The sequence below is a fragment of the Amphibalanus amphitrite genome, unplaced genomic scaffold (assembly GCF_019059575.1).
Source record: "Amphibalanus amphitrite isolate SeventyFive unplaced genomic scaffold, NRLGWU_Aamphi_draft 000123F_arrow, whole genome shotgun sequence".
In the NCBI taxonomy this organism is placed as follows: Eukaryota; Metazoa; Arthropoda; class Thecostraca; order Balanomorpha; family Balanidae; genus Amphibalanus; species Amphibalanus amphitrite.
In genome coordinates, this window is record NW_024881618.1 from 111,648 (window position 1) to 131,884 (window position 20,237).

Here is a 20,237-nt window from a genome sequence, read left to right on the forward strand (position 1 = left end):
CAAGTCACACTGCTTATCCTGAAATTGTCATCATGAGTTTACCTCGGAAGCATCGAGATATTCCTGGATATGTTATGTAATGTCGAACCGATCGGCTTCCACGAGTGTTGTGACGAATATTGTTTATATGAATGATCATCCGTGACGCTTTGATCGCCAGGCCATGCTCAATATCAAATGCGCATTTTAGCACGTCAGAAACCTTACTGATGGACCTGGTGTTAAAAAATGGTTAAGAACTGCCCTTACACTGCTGAGAGCCACATCTCTCGAGTCGAATCTCATTTGTCATTGGACTTCATTCGCATGTCCTCTGTGACACAGTTTACGCGTAGGTATGTCGTGGCGCCGGGTGACACGTTCCTTACACGCGGTCCGGGGGGCCAGGCCGGGCGGCACTGCGACCCTGCAGTGCGCGCACAGAGCACAGAACAGCCGCGGCGGCTCTGTACACGTCACAGAGCACAGGACAGCCGCGGCGGCTCTGTACGCCGCACAGAGCAGAGGACAGCCGTCATCGTTCGCGCCTCACTGTGAAAATAAACAGTTCCGGGGCCAGGCGGCGGAGCGGCGGCGGAGCGGCAGGCCGGCCAGATGTGGGGGCAGTGCGGGACAGGAGCCGTGCGGGGGAGCCGCGGCAGCCGAGAGGGAGCCAGGAGACCGTGGGAGCGAGTCCCGGCGACACGGGACAGACGGTGGATCTCTGGTGACACGGGACAGCCCCGGTCGACGGACGGTCAGAGTGCTGTGCGCGGTCGGTGGGTGAGGACCGGACCACGGGGGAGCTGTGACTGGAGGACTGCCGGAGAGGACCGATCAGTGGGGTGTTCACTACTCTGTATCAGCCTGTAGCCCAGCCACAGAGCCAAGAGGAGCTGATTGATAACGTGGACGCCCGTCGTACCAGGTGAGCCGGTCTGCTGCTGGCGACTGGCGAGTTAGGCTAGAAAATCGTAACAGATAAAAATCAGCAACGCTTGAACTTTGTACCTAATACCAAGAGCTGCATAATTTCATCACAGATCCAGGTTTGCTGAATGTCTTTAGAGTTTTTGCGCTATGAAATGAATAGTTTTTACGGCTTGTAATAAGCGCGAGAATTGAATTACACTTTTGAATGTTCGTCAACCTCGTCATTAATTTCAATTCATTCAGCCCTTAGGTGTTTTTTTGGGGGGGGGGCACTGTCACTATGCACAACACAGGGATAAGCTGTTGCATAGAAAATTGTATAGGTACAGAGGTTTATAGTTGAGATAATACACACGGCCCGAATCTTCCCTCGCCGTCACAGGGGAAGGGGGTTGATGCAACCCCTATAGTTTTTCGCGTAAAAAGCGACCGATCGCAACGAACCTTTTATTACCCTTTCATTGATCAATTTTACACCTACCCTGAAAATTTCATGACCCTGACCCAAATGACCTTTGATCTGTGACCTACTTTCCAAAACCATGTTTGGCCGGAATCGCGATTCGGCGTATGTCGGCTCGCATAAGCCGCGCGTTTGCAAGCTTTTCGTGGTTTCAAACGTTCAAACATGTGATTTGATGTTGCTCCCATGCATTAGGGTGGAAGTCAAGGTCACCTGAAGGTCAGGTCAGGTCATTGACCTTTGATGATCTCGATTCACGTTTTCGAGTTTTACATCTTTCTAGGCCAGTTTTTGGAGTTGAATTCGAATTTAGCAACCATACGAACATTTACGAAGTAGTTTTGATGCCTTCGTAACATGTTACGAAGCTGCCAGAGACGGTTGACACCAACTACGAATACCTTACAGGACCCCTACTGGTTGACCTGACCTGACCTGACCCGACCTGGTCTAAATGCTTAAAGACATCATCTGTGATCAAAACTAACACGATATTCGTGATCAGCACCCTGAAAAAACATGGCAGCCATTCTTTACGATTAACAGGTGGGGCATTCCACGATAGATCGTACCACTTTTTTCCAATTTGACACCCTCATCTCTCGGAATTTGACGAGAATTGGTCTCAGGGGTAATCAGGGGCTTTGAATCCACCTGTAACAATTTCAGGCTTATCAGATAAGTATTTTTTGAGTTATGGTGTATAACATTTTTTGGATCATGCTTTGCAGCGCTAAGTTTGGCGGGCTGTAACTCTCAGACGGATTATTTAAATGCCAAATGTTATATAACATTGAACTTGCAATGAAACAGAGATTAATATATATTTTTGAAATTTCGAAAAATACGCTTTTTTTGATACATGACATATCGAGTTTTCTTTCATTTGTATTTTTTGGACTTAAGGACCAATTTTTTTTTGAATTTTTATTTCTTTAAAAAAATATTTGGCTCATTGTTAAGAAGTATGCAAAAAATTAGGAAGGTGTTCTTTCTATAAATGTATTTATTTTACGTCACGATAACGGTTTCGAATAGCGATTTCGGGAGGGGAGCTTATAAATGGGGTGGTAAAGCTGCCTAGTGACATCACGGGTTACTGAAATTTCAATTGAAGTCTGAGTCATCTGAAAAAAGTGAAAAGAGGGTTCATCCAACCCTCTTTCCTATAAGCGCGAGGGTGAAAAATGCTGTTTGGTTCTGACATTGTTTTGGACGCCAATGACCATAGCTGTCCGAGATGAAAGTTACAGGACGCATACATGGTGTCCTTCAGAGGTCTCACAACTTGTATATCTGGGAATTTTTTAAGGTTACATGAGGTCAGGTCGGTCACGTGACATCACTGTTATAAGTCATTGGGGAAATATAAAAACTGTTATTTTGGCGCCGAGAATGATCTAAAACTATCTCACGTACATAGGATCGTGATTTCATGCACTCCTTATGCTTCACGTTTGCATTGTTAACCTTGCGTGACGTCATTTATGACGTCACTAGGGTCGTACGAGTTTTTCGTCGATAACTCCCGATCAAATGGAGCTATAGAGTCGGGAAAGCCACCAATAGACTCGGGAAGACCTTCCGAATCGAATGATATGCCATATGATACCCTTTGCCCAGCTTCGTGACCTGAGGGGCTCTGACCTGACCTTGATCCAAGGTCAACTACTTAAAATGACCTCACCCTAGCAAAAAGTATACCATTTGATGCACCTGAGCTAGGCGGACACAATGATGCCAAAATCGCGGCTCTGCGGCCATTTTTTGCGAAGTTATTTACTAAAAACCGATCCCGTAACTTCAGTCACTTGACCTGACCTCAGACGCTACCGGTTAACCTGAGACCTTAAAATCGGGTACCAATCGCTGCGACTTGTAACGGCACACACGCTCGTTTTTTCCGCGAGGCTCTAGCTCTATTAGAAGCGAAACGGCGTGCTGAGGTCGTATCAACCCCTCCGAAACCCATTTTGCTTCAAGCGGGAAAATGAAGAACTTATAGAAAGAACACCTTTCTAATTTTTTGCATGTCCATTCGCAATGACATGAAGTTTATTTTGAAAAAATAAAAATGTGACAAATTTCGGTCCCAAAAGTCATTAGAGGTAAATGAAAAAAGATTAAGGTTTTTGCTCAACAATGAAAATTTTTCTTTGGAATTTTTAAATAGTAATATTAATTTTTGCTTCATCGCAAGCTTAGTGTTGTTTACTGTTTGTTGGTTGCTTAACCCGTTCTTGAGTTATAGGCCATTAAACTCACCGTTACGAACCGAAGTTAAAAAAATGTAATGCAATATAACTCAAAAAGTTTTGATCTGAGAAGTATGATATTTTGCCAGGCGTCTTTGGGGCCTATGATTACCCCTAGGACCGATTTTCATTAAAATCTGAGAGATGAGGGTGACGGGCCTGGTACGATCTATCGTGGAATGCCCCAGGTCCCGATTTTTCCGACTTTTGGGTCATTGACCTGACCTGGAAGGTCAGCCGATGATCTAGGACCTTAAGATTGGGCATCATCGGCTTCTTCTCGTGACGGGCAACACACTCGTTTTTCCTCGAAGCTCTAGCTCGATCAGGGGCCAAACGCGAGGGGGAGGGTGGTCGTACATACCCTGGTGCCGTCGAAGGACGCAAAATGGCCTGTGCCGGCGAGGGTTAACTGATTCAGTCTTTGCCTATTTCGACAAGCAACCGACCAAGCTGTTGTAGGAGTTCCATACACTCGCGCACACCTGCTGCGCAGGTGTCGCCCTGTCGGTGTGCCACCGCTTGTATACATATCCGCGCAAACACACTGCGCATGTAGCACGGTGCTGGCTAGACCGTCTGGCCAGAAGCGTTAGGCGCATGCGCGCAGTTCAACGTTTTGTCTAGCGTCCGTATTTTATGTACAACAGTGAAATATGAAATTTGGTAAATACACTCTTCTACTCATCGAAGCAAGTCTATAGAGCAAGACGGAGGACCAGGAGGCGAGGGCGAGATGAAGAGCACTGGTGGCTGACGAGTGCTCGGAATGGAACACGCTCCCCGATCACCACGATCGGATGACTGTAAACTGGGACGACCGTCTCCCCACGAGTTTACACTGGTGACCCCGACGTGATCCGAGCTACTCGCGCACCACGACATGGAGTCGAGCGACGCCACCCGGCAGCACACCGCTCCTCCCGCAACCAACTTCGGCTCGCCTACACAGCAACCGGATGCAGCAGACCGGTTAACAGCCCAGCTTACTACCATCGCGGCTCTCATCGTGAGGATTCAAAACCTCGAGGCCAGCAACCGACGCCTGCAAGCCAGCAACCGACGCCTGCAAGACGCTCTGCGACGGGATCGTGGCCGGAGCCATTCCCGCCGACGCCCAGCGCCTCGCCCATCACGGCTGCCGACACCAGCGTGCTCTCCGACGCCGACGCACCAAGATGACGCCGTCTGCTGGTACCACCAGCGATTCGGCACCAGGGCACGCCGTTGCAAAGCGCCGTGCAGCTTCTTCCGCCGCGACCGGACTCATCAACGCGACCGTCAGACGCCTCTCCCGTCACGCCCTCCGACGCCGACGTACCCAGACAGCTCTGTCTGCTGGTACCACCAGCGTTTCGGCAACAAGGCCCGCCGCTGCGAACCTCCGTGCAGCCGGGCAAAAGCATTTGCCGCCGCAACACTTCTCTTCGTGCGGAACACGAAGACAGCCAAGCAGCACCAGATCGACGCTGACGCCTCACTCAGCGCATCTCCTCGCGGCAACCTACCGAAGCGACCGACGCCGACTCCAGCTCCACCCAACAAGCAGCCGGTAGCCGCCAGCGCGCCAACCAGCAACATCGACCACTGCGAGCCTGCGTCTCCGGAAGAGACGCCACACCAGACTACGCAGCAGTCTCCTGCCTCTGCGACTGTGCCACCATCAGCTGCTCAGTCGGACAGCATGGAGCTGCTGCCGCAAGACACGCCGCCTGCAGAACGCCCATCTACAAGATCAGCAACACCGGAACCAGCTCCGCCGCGATCCATCCTGCGTTCGCGCCCCGATCGCGAAGTACGGCCTCCAGACCGATCTCGACGCGTCACGTTCACTCGCGACCCGTCTAGGGAGGGGGTAGTGTAGGAGTTCCATACACTCGCGCACACCTGCTGCGCAGGTGTCGCCCTGTCGGTGTGCCACCGCTTGTATACATATCCGCGCAAACACACTGCGCATGTAGCACGGTGCTGGCTAGACCGTCTGGCCAGAAGCGTTAGGCGCATGCGCGCAGTTCAACGTTTTGTCTAGCGTCCGTATTTTATGTACAATAGTGAAATATGAAATTTGGTAAATACACTCTTCTACTCATCGAAGCAAGTCTATAGAGCAAGACGGAGGACCAGGAGGCGAGGGCGAGATGAAGAGCACTGGTGGCTGACGAGTGCTCGGAATGGAACACGCTCCCCGATCACCACGATCGGATGACTGTAAACTGGGACGACCGTCTCCCCACGAGTTTACACTGTGTTACAAGTTACAACGCTAAAATGCTGGCTATGTACGAGGCTCGTATGCTCGCATGTACGAGGCTCGTAAAATGCTCGTATTACAATAAGGCCGGCTAAACTCGGTTTTTAATTACTTATTGTTACGTGCATAACATAATGCTGAACCAAATGCTTATAGATACGTAATTCGCCTAAGCTTGAACCGATAAGTTAATTGAACGTTTGCATTCTGCGACGGTCCTCTGTTCTCTTGTACGGGAATCCCATGAAAGGTTGTGACTAATATCAGGCTAACGAAATTTTGCGTCGTTTCAGGCGAATGATGAGTCGTCACACGTGGCTGGCGATAGCAGTCGTCTTCTTGCTGCCAGCCGATCTGCTGGCCTACCAAAACCTCGCGACCAAGACAAACAAACGTGGGTACCTACGCCATGGTGTTTGTTATGCCTACGTCAAACGTGCTTAGCTGGAGACGGAGTGACAAGTTACTACCTACCTATACATGCTCTTTAGCGAGAAGAGGATCATGTTTTGTGTGGAGCACGCATTCGAAAAACCAAGTAGAATGACTGAACGCAATTTGGAGACGCAAGTTCACGGATTTATGCACTGGCACCAAACGGTCTTATGAGAATTTATTGGACAATTTTTGTATTTACTTAAGTGTAGTCGACTACAGAATGATGTTCCACTTTTCACAGGCAATTATTTGCCTGGAGTGGTAGGCTGTGCCGCATCACACGGGCTGAGTTCACAAATTATAGCTTTGTCCCAATGCTCACAATCGACACGCTTAATTGCGTGATTAACGGCACAACTTAGCGCTCCCGTCAACTGATAGCTTCTGAGGAGTGGAACATCATTCTGTAGTCGACTATACATCTGGAATAAAAATTCGAGAAGCCAGTATTGGACTCGGAACGACCTGCCAAATCGAATAAGTAGGGGAAAGTGGGGTAAGACGGGCACCTTAACTTTGGAGCCATTTTTCGGCCGGTTAGAAACATCATAGAAACGGGAAACTGAGTGAAAACCTTTTACAGACATTTTACTTCCATTTGCCAGAAGATGAGACTTAGACCTGACTCAACAAATAAACTGCAGCTATTTTTGCAAAACCTTGCAAAAACCCATCTTACCCCACTCCATGGGGTAAGACGGTCACATGGGTAGGGCAAGACGGCCAGCTTCTTTCACCGACCAGCACAGCTCGCAGCAAATGCCCGAGATTAGCCGCATTGATACAGTCGCTCGTTGGTCTCAAGTGCTTCGGAAATGGCAGTATACGAGATTCGTGCAGAAGGCGTATACTCGTATATAGGCCCTAGTTCAGAAGCCATGTAGAGCCGTTTTTCACATTCATTATTCGAGAATAAACTGTGCCGAAGGAATATTGCTAACATGTCTGTGAGTATCGGAATCGAACATATTCTTATCAGAAATGCTTCTTTTTTCCTACAGCAACAAAAATATTTTTACCATTACAGACCCATCGGATTCATAGTTGCCCGTCTTACCCCAAACTCAATGTCAGAAGTTCAGCACGATTTTTCTCTGTGGACAATTTGATGCAGACAAAGCAAATCCGCGGTGAATGAACACTGGAGGCATATGAGTGTGCCACAAGTGATTGCCAGTTTTTAACTCTATAGTGCTGCACACAAAAGCTTGCACAATACATTATGAATGTTTTCAATGAAATGAGTGTTTTAAAGAAATCAAAATAAAAGATTATTGACCGAACACAAATTCACCAGACTTCAATGGCGGTGTGTAGTGGGAAAGGCTATTCTGGTCCTAATTTTTCTCGCTCGTAGCGCTATTGGTTTGGTCTGCAGAGGGGGTGCCCGTCTTACCTACCTTGACCGTCTTACCCCACTTTCCCCTATACACCATGACTTCCTCCGACCAGCATCGTGATTCGTGGCCTAAATGGCTTTCACGTGACCTTGACCTTAGGAGCTAGGTCAACGCTCTAAGATAAGATCACCCTAAGCAAGCAGTATACCATTCGACGCGCCTGACCACGATCAACATGATGATTCTAAGATCACGGCTCAGTGAGCACGCTTTGCAAAGTTATTCATTAAAAACCGAACCCTTACCTACTTTGGAGCACCTGACCTGACCTCGCAGGTCACTGTTTGACATGACACCTGGGTACCGTCCTTCTTTTGATAGCATTTGGGGAAATATAACTGTCGGCTGCTATGGCCTATGGCACCGTTGTTGGCGAATGCATGTTCGATTCAACGCAACGATTCTTGGGACCGTCAATAAACGATAGACTGAAGGCGTAATAAACAATTGTGTATTCGATAGCCGTTTTCTAAAGCTGAACTTCAGCCAGAGTTGCCAAATCATTTCTATCCCTTCATCATTTACAATATTATTTTTGAAGCTCGTAATGTTTTTTTCTTTTCGTATAACAACAATCAACAATATTGGTGCTGCTCCTTTTCCTTCACCTTCGCCCCAGTGGGGGGGGGGGGGGGCATATGTTACCACCCTGTTGCGTTTTTTGCGTGTGAATAAAAAACCGCGGCGCGTAGCGCCGCGCCGCTTAGAGTAGCTTTTGGTGCATCAATTTTGGACAATGTGTGAAATTTTTGACCCCAGGTCATGTCAGGTCAGGTCACCAGGTCAAGTTAACTGACCAAGCCTAAAAAAGTTTGCAATCATGTCCAGCCTGCAGTGTTTGTCAGAAAGGTTTTTAACTTGGTGGATTGCATGCTGTTATGGGCGCCTACAATTTGTATATCTCGGATTTTTTATATCCGTGACCTAAGGTCAGGTCAGTGGCGTGACCTTTCCATTACAAGTTAATGGAGAAAAATGAAAATGCCTCTAGATCCGTGTGTACGCATAGGAACAGTCCAAATATTTCAGAATCACAATGATTTGGACCACCCGTGATGACCAGGGTGTCATTTTTGCTGATAGCCTCTAGAAAGGTCATCCGAGGTCATTTGAGGCTACAAACAGATTTTTGCAAATAACTCGCGATTGGAAAGAGATAGAACGCTGGGGATGGTCTCATTGTGTTTGTCTTGTTGAGACGCATCGACTGATATGCAACATGACCTTTTCCGGTCAGGTCATGACCTTGACCTGAGGTCAAATTTTCAAGTTGACCTTTCAAGGTCAAACTATAGTTTATTCGACGCGTCTCGGCGAGAAGAACACGATTCTGGCAATAGAAATGTCGTAGCTTTTTGTAGTCGAAAGTAATTGTCGAAAAACACTTTTCGTAAAAGCAGCTATTTTTGGAGTTTTTGCCCTCTGGAGGCTAAACCGTTGACCTGAGGTCAATTTTGATAATGACCTTATCAAAAGAAGAGTTCAAAAACTATCGATTGCTTCTCCATTCGTTTTTCTAGCTAACATAGTTCCTGAGATAACGGCATGTTTTCTGAAAAAAATATAATGACAATTGGCAAATTTTGACCTTTGATGACCTATGGTGGCCCCAATATTGCTCTAAGATGAAAAATGACTGAAATACTTTCAAACGCACGCATTGAGAGCTATCGACTACTTTTTACCGCATCTTTCCAGCCCTCTTAGTTTTTGAGTTAGAGGTGGGTGGTAACATATGCCCCCCCCCCCCCCCACTAGGGCGAAGTTGGCTGAGACCGCCACTGGGGCGCGGGTTAATATCCGTAGCATTTTTCCATGTCACGTAAGTTGGACTATTCACTGCGCTTTCTCCGCCCTCAGTGCCACCTACCCGAGGTTTCGCCGCGACTTCTGCTTCCAACGGAGTGTTTCATCCTCTTACTCGGTAGATGGCAGCGCAGTCGGCATTTGTCCGGAGAAAGCTTACCGACAGACCATGGCTAGTTAGTGGTTATCCGTATCCCACACTCCCGCGGATAAAACATCGAGGGTAGGCAGCGGGCTCACGCAAAAAGTGCATGTGAGCTTAGTAAGACGGCTCTCCCTGACATCCGTCCAAGTGATTACGTCACGGACGAATTAGAGCCCTAAGGCCTCTTGCACCAAAATCCTCTTGCACCAATGCTCGGATTATTTTGCATCGTATGCCCAGTCCGAGTCTCAAATGTAACAATTAACGTGCAAAATTTAGCAAGCACATGTAGGATTATGTATTGGGCTATTGCAAACAAATTTACCACCGTTAGATTAGCTTATTCTGAAACCGGTTTTTCGATTTTACCTAGCTAGGTAGTTTGGTGCAAGAGGCCTCTACTCAAGAATTCAAGAGCCGATTAGGTAGGTACAGCTTATTGCGAATAGGCATTTATAGAATGTGTCGGTATCTACGCTTGAAAGCTATTACTCGGAGTGAGAAATACCGCAGTCGATGAGCCTTGTTTGTCTCAAATGCTCGGAAAAGTAATTTTAGGTTAACTAAAATCACTTTTCGAGCATTTGAGACAAACAACAACGTTCATCGATTTCTTGCTTCATCATCTTACACCGCATATGCTAAGTAAGAGAGAGAAAAGACAAACGGTGGGTCGTTTTCTGTCAGACATTCTTCGTGCATGTAGGTATGCCCTGCTATTCGTGCATTGCTTTTGATTACCAAAGATTTTTATCTCATACCTAATTTAGGTAATTTAGGTACCTAATTTAGGTATGAGATAAAAATATTTGCTAATCAATAGCAATGCACGAATAGCACGGCATACTACATGCACGAAGAATGTCTGACAGCAAATGAACGACCGTTTATCTTTTTTTCTCTCTTACTTAGCATATGCGGTGTAAGATGGCGAAAGGCCCGACGAGCGGTACAGAGCCACTCGTGGCTCCCACCTAATCTATCATAAATAGTACCTAGTGGGTTTGTCAAAAAAGTGCTGAAGATCGTCGACGGCCTTTGTCTGTGACTCTCTAGACCACATGACTGCCCGTTTTCTGACAGTGTCTGACCTCTCTCATCCGTTTGTATACCGCCAGGATTGAACCGGGTCAGTCTGAACGAGTTTCGTCAGGTGATCCGCGATGACCTAGTCGGCATTGTGGAGAACGCGCTCGTCTCCATGCAGATGGGCCGCTCTCCCTCCGGAACGATGACCGTAGGTGAGTGATAAGCCCGTCCCGAGTCCGATGGGGCTGAAGGCGTTGAAGGGAGGAAATCGTCTCTCCAATGCAGTGGAAGGTACATAGCTTCAAATTTTCTTTTGAGTTTTCTTTTTCACTTTAATAGTGCATGCTCCCCTCAATCGCCATTGAGTCAAATGAATTACAGTTTCCTCCCTTGCTCCTTGACCTTCCAGTTTCTCTCCCCCCCCCCCTATGTGTTAGTTTCTCTCCCCGATCAGCCAGCGTCTCATCCTGATATCCCTGCAACTCCTCCTGATCTCCCCGTATCTTCCCGTGTCTCCTCCTGATCTCCCCGTGTCTCCCCATGTCTCCCCTGATCTCCCCGTGTCTCACTGTGTCTCCTCCTGTTCTCTCAGTGTCTCCCCCTGATCTCCACGTGTCTCCCTGTGGCTCATCCTGTTCTCCCCGTGTCTCCCCCTGATCTCCCCGTGTCTCCCCTCCCCAGACGAGAAGATCACCACCTCCGTGGAGGCCTCCGTGCGCACCATGACCAACACCATCCAGGACACGCTGCGCCGCTTCGAGACGCGCCTGATGACCATCGAGCACCAGCTGGAGGGCGGCCAGAATGCGCCGATGGCACGCAGCAGCCGCTACCAGGCGCTCTGCAGCGAGTCTCACGAGCGCAGTCTGCAGCAGGGCGTCGAGCGTATCACGGCCATCCTCAGCTCGGTCACCGAGAGGGTCGGCGAGGCGCGCGACGCCAGCTCTGAGGCCCAGCAGGGCGTCCAGAGACTCAACGACCGGCTGCCCAAGGTCGAGGACAACATCAAGAAGGAGCTGGAGCACTCGGTGACCGTGATGGAGACGGGCGTGAAGCGCCAGCTGCAGGCGATGCAGCTGGAGGCGGCGGCGGCAGCGGCGGCGCGGGACACCCGCGTCGTCCCCACGCAGGCCGTGCCGCAGACGACGCCGGCCACATGTGACGGCGACAGCCTGCTCTCGTCCTTCAAGCGGATGGAGTCGTCGCTGACATGGCAGATGAACAAGGTGGAGAACCTGCTGCTGGCGGGCGCGGAGGGCGGCGCACCGCCGGCAGGGCGGCATCAGATCGACAGGGAGGCGGCACACCAGGTCGAACCGCTGAGCAGTGAGTATCCCGTCCATGTAGTCTACATTGGCCCTCCACCCTACCCGGTCCGTGTTCAAGGAAGGGTGGATGCGGGGCGCTGCAGCCAATGATTGTTTTAGGAAATGGATAATGATGCTCACGCGCCGGCAGAGAAGTGTATAGTCATACCGAGGGATTGTCTAATCCTTCCGTGACGTGGGGATATGCTGGTAAACCGAAGTGCTCGAGCGTTCTATATTAACTTATTGACCTTACAAGATATGCCAGCCTCGGTATTTAAATGCAGCCAATATCTGCAGCATAATGCAGGATCCGGGTTTTATCCAGCCTAGCTTGTGGTTAAGGAAATGCGCTTCAAAGTGGATAAGTGTGCCTTTTCAAATCTTATCCCTTATGATACTGTTTTACTCCAAACTTTCTCGCCGCATAATTACGGGAGTTTCCGAAAAGGTATTTATTCCGCACCCCTCATCAGTCGTTGCATTTAGTCCTACCCAGAAGTCCTTCTGTCGATGGTAACTTCCACGACTGGACGTGTGTCGGTGGTAAAATTTCCCCGTTATCGGTCACGCACATGTCGACGTCGTTACCCGTCTCGTCTCCAGGGAGCCCCGACTCGCTGAAGAGCTGTGCCGAGCTGTACGACAGCGGAATGCGTACCAGCGGCCTGTACACCATCCGACCGGGCCAGGTCAAGGTGCGCGTCTTCTGCGACATGAACTCGGAGGGCGGCGGCTGGACCGTGTTCCAGCAGCGAGGACCGCACCTCAAACGGGAAGGTAGGTCACGACCGGATCTGTGGCAGGTCACTTTAGGCCCTAGGCCAAGCTATTTGCATTCTGCCGGGTTATTGCATCCTGGCCAAGAGCAGCTCGGCGTACTGATGCTGGTTTTGGGAAAATTGGCACAATATCTACTCGATAGTCAAGACTCGAACGTGCCCTTTCACATGGATGGGAGAAATGTGAACTGCAAGGTGTGCAGCGCTGGTAACAGGATTGCTGAGTGTGGAAAGTAAAAAAAAACGTATTCACAAAAGTGGTACTCCTTCTATAGGAACCGAACGGAAATAACATAAAAAGTTTACCATACTTTATTATGAAAGGAATAAAACATCGATGTGCGATTAACTCCAGACTTACATCTCCCCTCTTTAGACTTTTTCCGTGACTGGGAGGCCTACAAGACGGGTTTCGGTGACCCTGAAGGCGAGTACTGGCTGGGCAACCAGCACCTTCACGAGCTGACCTCGGACGGTCGGCCGCACGTGCTCCGGATCGATATGTTGGACTGGAGCGGCGAGCGTACCTACGTGCAGTACGACAACTTCAGCGTGGCAGATGAGGAGGACAAGTTCCGCATTAACCTGGGCGCCTTCTCCGGCGACACCGGTGAGTGGCACAGGGGACGGTATAAGAGACACCGGTGAGTGACACAGGGGGCGGTCAGGGGCACCGGTGAGTGACACAGGGGACGGTACAGGGACGCTGGTGAGTTACACAGGGGACGGTACAGGGGCACCGGTGAGTGACACAGGGGACGGTACAGGGGCACCGGTGAGTGACACAGGGATGGTCTAGGGTGTCAGGGCAGGGCAGGTCAGGTGGCACGGCATGTATGTCACTCGCAAATGTCAGGTTTACCTACCATTTTTCAAGTGACCAGGGAATTAGCCATACATCTTACGCCCGGGAAGTGGGAACATTTCCGATGGCATTAAGGACTGTTGGGAAGCAAATACTGAACGGGCTGAGCACTGGGCAGTCTATTTGTTTAGCTCGCTTTCCGTACTATTTTAATGCTCGCCTTCCACTTATATATTTCAATGATTCCTATGCACTTGCTTTTATGTATTTTTCTTTTCCTTTAAAATCGCAGATCACTAGGCCTAAGTGCTTGTCATTACTGCGCGGCCAAATAAAAGATACCACGTTCAGCAAAGTGACGGCGATGCGACGGCTTGCTGTTGTACTTACCTCCATTTCGGCCGCTCATTAATCCCAAAAGCTCCTTTACGGCGTGGCCTGATCCGCGCTTCCTCATTACCGGCCACGGTGCTCTGCGCATTATCACAACACCGCGGCTAAAGAGCCGAGCGGGTACACTCGGATCGAAGCAAACAGAGTATGTATGGAGCAGTTTAACCATCTCAGCGCCCAGATAATCTGCTGGACCGGTTTTGCAGAGTGGCTGGGGCTGCACGGGCGGGCGGGCGGATCGGCCCATTCTGACCGCTGATGGTGTCACCGGCTGTGGTCTGGATTGCTCCCAGTCGCGGCGGCAGTAAACCGCCTCAGCAGGGGGCAGAGCGCTAAGACGGCGGGCGGATTTCCGACCGGATGTTTTGCACTTACTTCGTGGCAGTCTGTTTGATTTAGGTTGCAAATTGATTGGAGCTTGCAGGTGTTTGGAGCCTCTTTGTTCTTTTTAATTGTGTCGTCCTATTTGCTAATACAAAATCACTAAAATGAGAATAAGTCATAATCGCTAATTTCTCGCTGAGATGCCACAACATACATAACTGGTACATAACTGGTGTACTATGTTGCCAATGAAGATACCCTCACATTATCGATCAGTGGCAAATTAAGTAAAGTTCTCATTTCTCAAGCCCAAGTAGGACAATTATTGTCTACCACCTTTGGGCTTGATGCGTAAAGTAAGCATTTCCATTTACTGTGATATAACCATGCATGTTTCAAACGTACACTGTAAAAAAAACTTACAAGCCCCTCGTAGAGGAATTCTCAGCGCAAAAATAACATTGCAGGAGCGTGTAAATTTGGCTAATTTTAGGCTAGTTGCCGAGTAACAAGCTTGTTCGACAAGGCTGTGCCTCGTATGCATACGACCACCGTGCTCCACCTAGTTTGACAACACGCACGTAAATAGCGTGGGTAGTGCGTCTACTAGGTGTCATAATAGCCCCTGCCTGGTAAGGTAACTAGCCACTGCCTACTAATCCATACCCAGTAATTGTACTAGCCCCCAAGGCTAGTAGTGGTACTAGCTCAAGGCCAGTAGTGGCACTAGTTAACTAGTACCACTACTGGCCTTCGGGGTCGAGGTGCACTGGGTCGACGGAATTCCGTCGACGGAATTCCGTCAACCAGTGCCCCCGACTCTCGACCGCCACCCGCAAGTAAACAGACTGAGTAGCGCTGCAGCACATTTATTCGGGCACGAGAACGAGAACGAGAACAATAACAACGCCAGGACAATAACTATAACTTTAACAACAACAACAACAACAACAACTAACTGAATAATTTGCAATCAGGTTTCTAAAATAACCACCATCAAACATTTGTGATTTTTCATTAGCTCTGCACCGGCGGCAGTCGCGGAGTGAAGGTAGGCCAGGACATATGTACATGGCCCCATTCTTTACCAGAGAAGTCTGTAATGGATGAAAAAAACGAATATCAACATTATTATTATCATAAGGCATACCAATCTGGAAAATGATTAAATTGAAGTTGAAGAAAGTGATATATTCCTGTCACAAGCTAACTTAAGTCCCAAACATATAGCTATTCTGACTTGGATAGACGATAACGGCGCACTTCTGCCAACGACGGGCAACATTATGCGATACTATACATCTTCTAAGAAGCTCAACAACATAATAACTTTTGTTTACAAATGGACAACCTTTTTGTTGAGCACACAGCAAATGATACAAGATGCCTCACCTTCAATCAAGCCAAAGAGCAGTTGGGCAGACACACACAGTAATGGCGACGCAACACAAAATGGACGCCGGCTCCCGGATGCGGGGGGGACTCCTTCTGAAAGCAGCCACAGACTCCTAGGTTGTAACATGCGACGAGGATAGCTATGAGGCACATCCTCATAGCCATCCGAAGCCGCTTACCACGCAAGCTTACCAGCACGTTTACCAGCTGCAGGCGTTCGTGACAACAAGCGGGGTTGCACGCAAGGTTATCCGTTTAGTAGGTGCCAGCCGGGGCCTCGTCAGCTGAGCTAATAGCAAAATGACCTAATTGAGGGACACGCCAAAAACTGGCCGAGAACAAGCCAACGGCGGGTAACACTGTGAGGCTGTGCGTAGTTCATTAACACTGCGCAAAATTAGGTTCCTGAACATGCTCTCGCTCGTAGGCATTTGTTCCACAAAGGGCATTGTTAACGTGCATGGCTCTGACTACTAATGTCCATATATGTTGTAACGAGGTGCAAGGGAGGCACTCGTAAAAAATGCCTAATTTCAAAATTAGCTAGTGAATTTTTTTTACAGTGTACTGCATTCGGCTTGGACTCAGGCGATTTCGGTTAGGTCAGGTATACAGAGGTCTATGGCCAGGCCTCACATATTTGTAGGTACCATACTTCCATTAGTCCTCCTATCAAATGCAGGCTGCCTCAAAGGAGCATGGTAGCGTCAGTGCAACACGATTTAACGTCAGCTCATGATCATTTGATGAGCTGTCCAAAAACGGGTCATGAACATCCCCGGATTTTCAGCATCTCTGGGAACCGAAAGCCCCGATTATGATATTCCCGAGAACGGTTCGATGTAACACGTGGTGTTTCTTTCGGCTCTAATTGCCTGCATGTAAGCGATGCGTGTCGGGCTCTGGGTGACGGCTTATAGGCGGCTAATCCGCGCCGTCTGACGGCGGCCGACAGTAAAAATGGCCGCCCGTGTGAGCGGCGCGGCCGGATCATCTGTGGTCGGGGACGGCGCGTCAGCCCGCCGCGCTGGCCTAATAGCATTACAGCACAAAAATGGACAAAACGCGGCGCTGATCTGACCGAAATGCGGAACTGCAGGCGGATCCGGGCCTGCCATGTCCTGACCAATGCATTAGGCCGGCCCCATGGCAGCTGAGACGGCTCCGGGCATCACGCTGATCCGCTTTGCACTGTCCGTTTAATCGAATAATCTGTCCGGCTCCGATCTGGACGCGGCAATGGACAGTAATGGAACACTATCTAATGTTGCTGGAATGTTGGCCCGGCTCAGCCGTGCGGGTCTGAGGAGAGAGAGAGAGAGAGAGAGAGAGAGAGAGAGAGAGAGAGAGAGAGAGAGAGAGAGAGAGAGAGAGAGAGAGAGAGAGAGAGAGAGAGAGAGAGAGAGAGAGAGAGAGAGAGAGAGAGAGAGAGAGAGAGAGAGAGAGAGAGAGAGAGAGAGAGAGAGAGAGAGAGACACGGGTGGTGCGAGAAGGGAAAAGGGGCGAGACGAACGCACTGGCGCCAGGTGCGTTCCTGCCTGGCATGTGCCTGCCTGCCTGGCATCGGTATACTCGAGTATACCTATACCTACCTTGACTCATGGTCGGTACATTTTCTACCAAACGCATTCATGCTCGGCAGGGTCATATGATTTTATCTGCCACGATATTTGTGTGAAAGTCAGTTTCAGTGCTTTCACCGTGCCCCCCTGTCCCCAGGCGACTCGATGACGATGGACAACCGGCGTCAGTTCTCCACGGCCGACCAGGACAACGACCGACTGCGCTACGGCAACTGTGCGCGCGCGCACAAGGCCGGCTGGTGGTTCGGCGCCTGTCGACGGGTGAGTTTAAGGTCACACAGTCACAGTATCAGTCACAGTCACAGTCAGTTGCAGGCACAGTCAGGGCTGCGGTGCCGATGGATTTTCGGCGACTCCGACTCCGACTCCGACTCTGGGCAGAATTGTCGACTCCGACCGACTCCAGCTCCAACTCCGACTCCGCAGACCTGGCGGGGCTGCGGAGTCGATGGATTTTCGGTGACTCCGACTCCGACTACGGCTCCGATTTCCAAAATCGACTCCCACTCCGACTCCGATCACAACTGTCGACTCCGAACGACTCCGACTCCGACTCCGACTCCGCAGCCTCGGACACAGTTACAGTCAGTTCGGTCACAGTCATTCAGTCACAGACCGGGTACAGGGCCGATCCCTGCTCACTGCCCATTGCCATCTGCAGTCCCGGACGAAGAGCTTAAGTAAAGTTTTACCTTCTTGGTATCTCTTAAACCTTACAACACAAAATATATCTGACACTTCATAACACCAGCATATCCCCGTTTCATGGAAGGATATGTCAGGTTGGAGCGATTTCGACAATCGGATGATAAAGCACCACCTGCCGGCTTTCCAATCGGCTGATCTTCAAGTAGGTAGAGCTCATGGGCCGGGGTGAAAATATCGCCGGCCGGGCCGGAGCGGTGCTAATCTGGCGGCTGTCGCCCGGCCGCTCGGACGCGCGACGGCGGGGGTTCCGTGGAGCGCCGGCCAGTGACTTCACCGGCACGGCGGAAGCGGACGCTGAACAGATGGCGGCTCGATATGGGTCCAGATCGGAGGGTCCCCCGGCCGGTCCCGATCCCCGCGCCGACCCGGTCGCGGCCATGAGTCAACTGCAGCCGAGTCTGACCGCCGCCGTACTAATGCAGATCCGCTTCCCGTTTCTGAAACTGAACAGGTGTGCCGTTGCCGATAGCACTCAACTCATCTGCTAGATCCGCATTGGAAAGCGGATTAAAGCCGGCATCAAACGACTGCTTGGCATCATAATCGCCGCTAATAAATACACAAGGATACGGTGAAAACTTGTATCATTAGGTGTTACTCAAGCCACCCCTCATCACACAAGCTTTATTCCAATGTTTTTGATGGATTTGAAAAAGGATTTAACCATTTGACACCGAATTTTTTGTCCTTGCAATTCGCTTCGGTGGCGTATCGTAACTTGCCTAATGCCCTAAAAAAGCATGCGCCCCTTTCTTAGGACCGTATGACCCTATCTGACAGCTCGGCGTCTATCCGCAGGCAAACCTGAATGGCGTGGCCCACAACGGCGCTCACGAGGGACCGGACGGCATCAACTGGCTCGACTGGAAGGGCCCCAACTACTCCATCAAGGCCACGCGCATGATGGTCAAATAGCTGGAGCGGTTGGTGAACGTTTCGGCAGAATGAATCATCACTGGACGAGGAGGTGGCGCCGGAGTCCCGTCCGAATAGAGAGACACAGGACTCCGTGGGCGTGTTTGCTGTTTGAAGATTGTGGGCCCTGATGCCCTAATCCTGTTCGTACTCGTTGTATTGGCGTAACACTCCGCGGTTCCGCCCGGTGGCTCTGTCACCGCGTTTTACCGGCCGTGTCCGTGACGCGAGGCCGGCGCCGTCCGCACGTCTGGAGTGGTGCGATCCCACAGCCGAGTGCCCAGTGCACGTGACACAAGCCGGTTGGGGTAGACCTGGGGCAGATTGTCTGTCTGTCTGTCTGTCTGTGTCACATGACGTCACCACAGCGCGGCCAATGCGGAATGTGCGCTAACCGTTACATGTCGTCCGGCTAGAGTTATGTGAGCTGTGCTGAGCCGAGCTGAGCGCGGTGAGCCGGGCTGAGTCTGAGCTGAGCGCGGTGAGCCGCGGGCTGAGTCTGAGCTGAGCCGAACCCGGACCTGCCGGGCTCAGCACGGCCGAGTTGTCCCGGGCGTCCGCCACAGGTGGTGACGACTATCGGTTTACTGCTGACCGCAGTCGATCATCGCAACCCACTCTCGGCGAGACAGCGGACTTAATGAATAATCGTGTTGATCGCATGAGTGATGTGTACCGCTAGTTTTAACTCGGATTATGCCTTACACCAGACGCTTGAAAACAATTTCGGTAACCGCAAAAAATGTCCGAAGGTATGTGCTTACGCGGTTCTTACAAGGTGTATGCAGATAATCTGTATATGGAGAACTTATCATTGTGCTTACCTGGTAAAGTTTGGACACTATCACCAAGCGTGACAGATGCTCGTATTTCGCTGAGTTTGTGGAAACCAGCAGGGAGTGCCTTTTGTGAATATTTATTTTCTCGAATAATGGCTTAAAACGAAGTGAATCTTGAGAATAACCTCCGAAGCGAGTGGACACGATTGCTTAGCGTAACTTTTAGGGATTCCTATAATAAGTTTTTTTTTTATAAAAGGATTGCGCAAATAAAACATCCATTTACCTAGTTAATTGTGATGCATTTCGTCTGAGTTGTGCATCAAATAGGCATGAAGCGTTTTGCTGACAGTCAAGTTTATGGGGATTTGCCGCTGCTTCCTCTACGCATGCACTACCGTCTCTGTTCTTTACCTAAGGAGACGACCGTCTTTCTCCTGACACGTGCAGTGTTAACTGACACGGCCGTCCCCGCCTTGGCCCCGCCTTAAAAATATCACCGTCTCTCTCCCGATACATCCTCCCCGTGCTGCCGCGGCCACCGCGC

The 20,237-nt window shown here is 50.1% G+C and overlaps 1 protein-coding gene across 2 annotated transcripts; it reads left to right on the forward strand.

Moving 5' to 3' along the window:
- Positions 1-461: 461 nt before the first annotated feature.
- LOC122381627 (angiopoietin-related protein 6-like) lies at positions 462-19,984 on the forward strand. 2 transcript variants are annotated; one of them, XR_006256563.1, is made up of 9 exons: positions 462-907; positions 6,175-6,275; positions 10,789-10,911; positions 11,381-12,025; positions 12,613-12,786; positions 13,165-13,398; positions 17,425-17,549; positions 18,795-19,369; positions 19,403-19,984. XR_006256563.1 is itself a non-coding variant. In XM_043366026.1 (8 exons), exons 2-8 carry the CDS (start codon positions 6,179-6,181, stop codon positions 18,909-18,911), a joined length of 1,515 nt encoding a protein of 504 aa, XP_043221961.1. In that variant the 5' UTR covers positions 547-907; positions 6,175-6,178; the 3' UTR covers positions 18,912-19,984. The 2 variants fall into 2 exon arrangements, 1 of the variants encoding a protein (XP_043221961.1); XM_043366026.1 differs by having other exon boundaries at positions 547-907; positions 18,795-19,984.
- The last annotated feature ends 253 nt before the right edge of the window (positions 19,985-20,237 follow it).

What these genes read in the sequence shown, in the direction of transcription:
- LOC122381627 (XM_043366026.1), top strand. Translation starts at nt 6,179, where the DNA reads ATGATGAGTCGTCACACGTGGCTGGCGATAGCAGTCGTCTTCTTGCTG. An exon ending in CGCGACCAAGACAAACAAAC is followed by an intron (nt 6,276 to 10,788) that starts GTGGGTACCTAC and finishes GTATACCGCCAG; the next exon opens with GATTGAACCGGGTCAGTCTG. An exon ending in GGTTCGGCGCCTGTCGACGG is followed by an intron (nt 17,550 to 18,794) that starts GTGAGTTTAAGG and finishes GTCTATCCGCAG; the next exon opens with GCAAACCTGAATGGCGTGGC.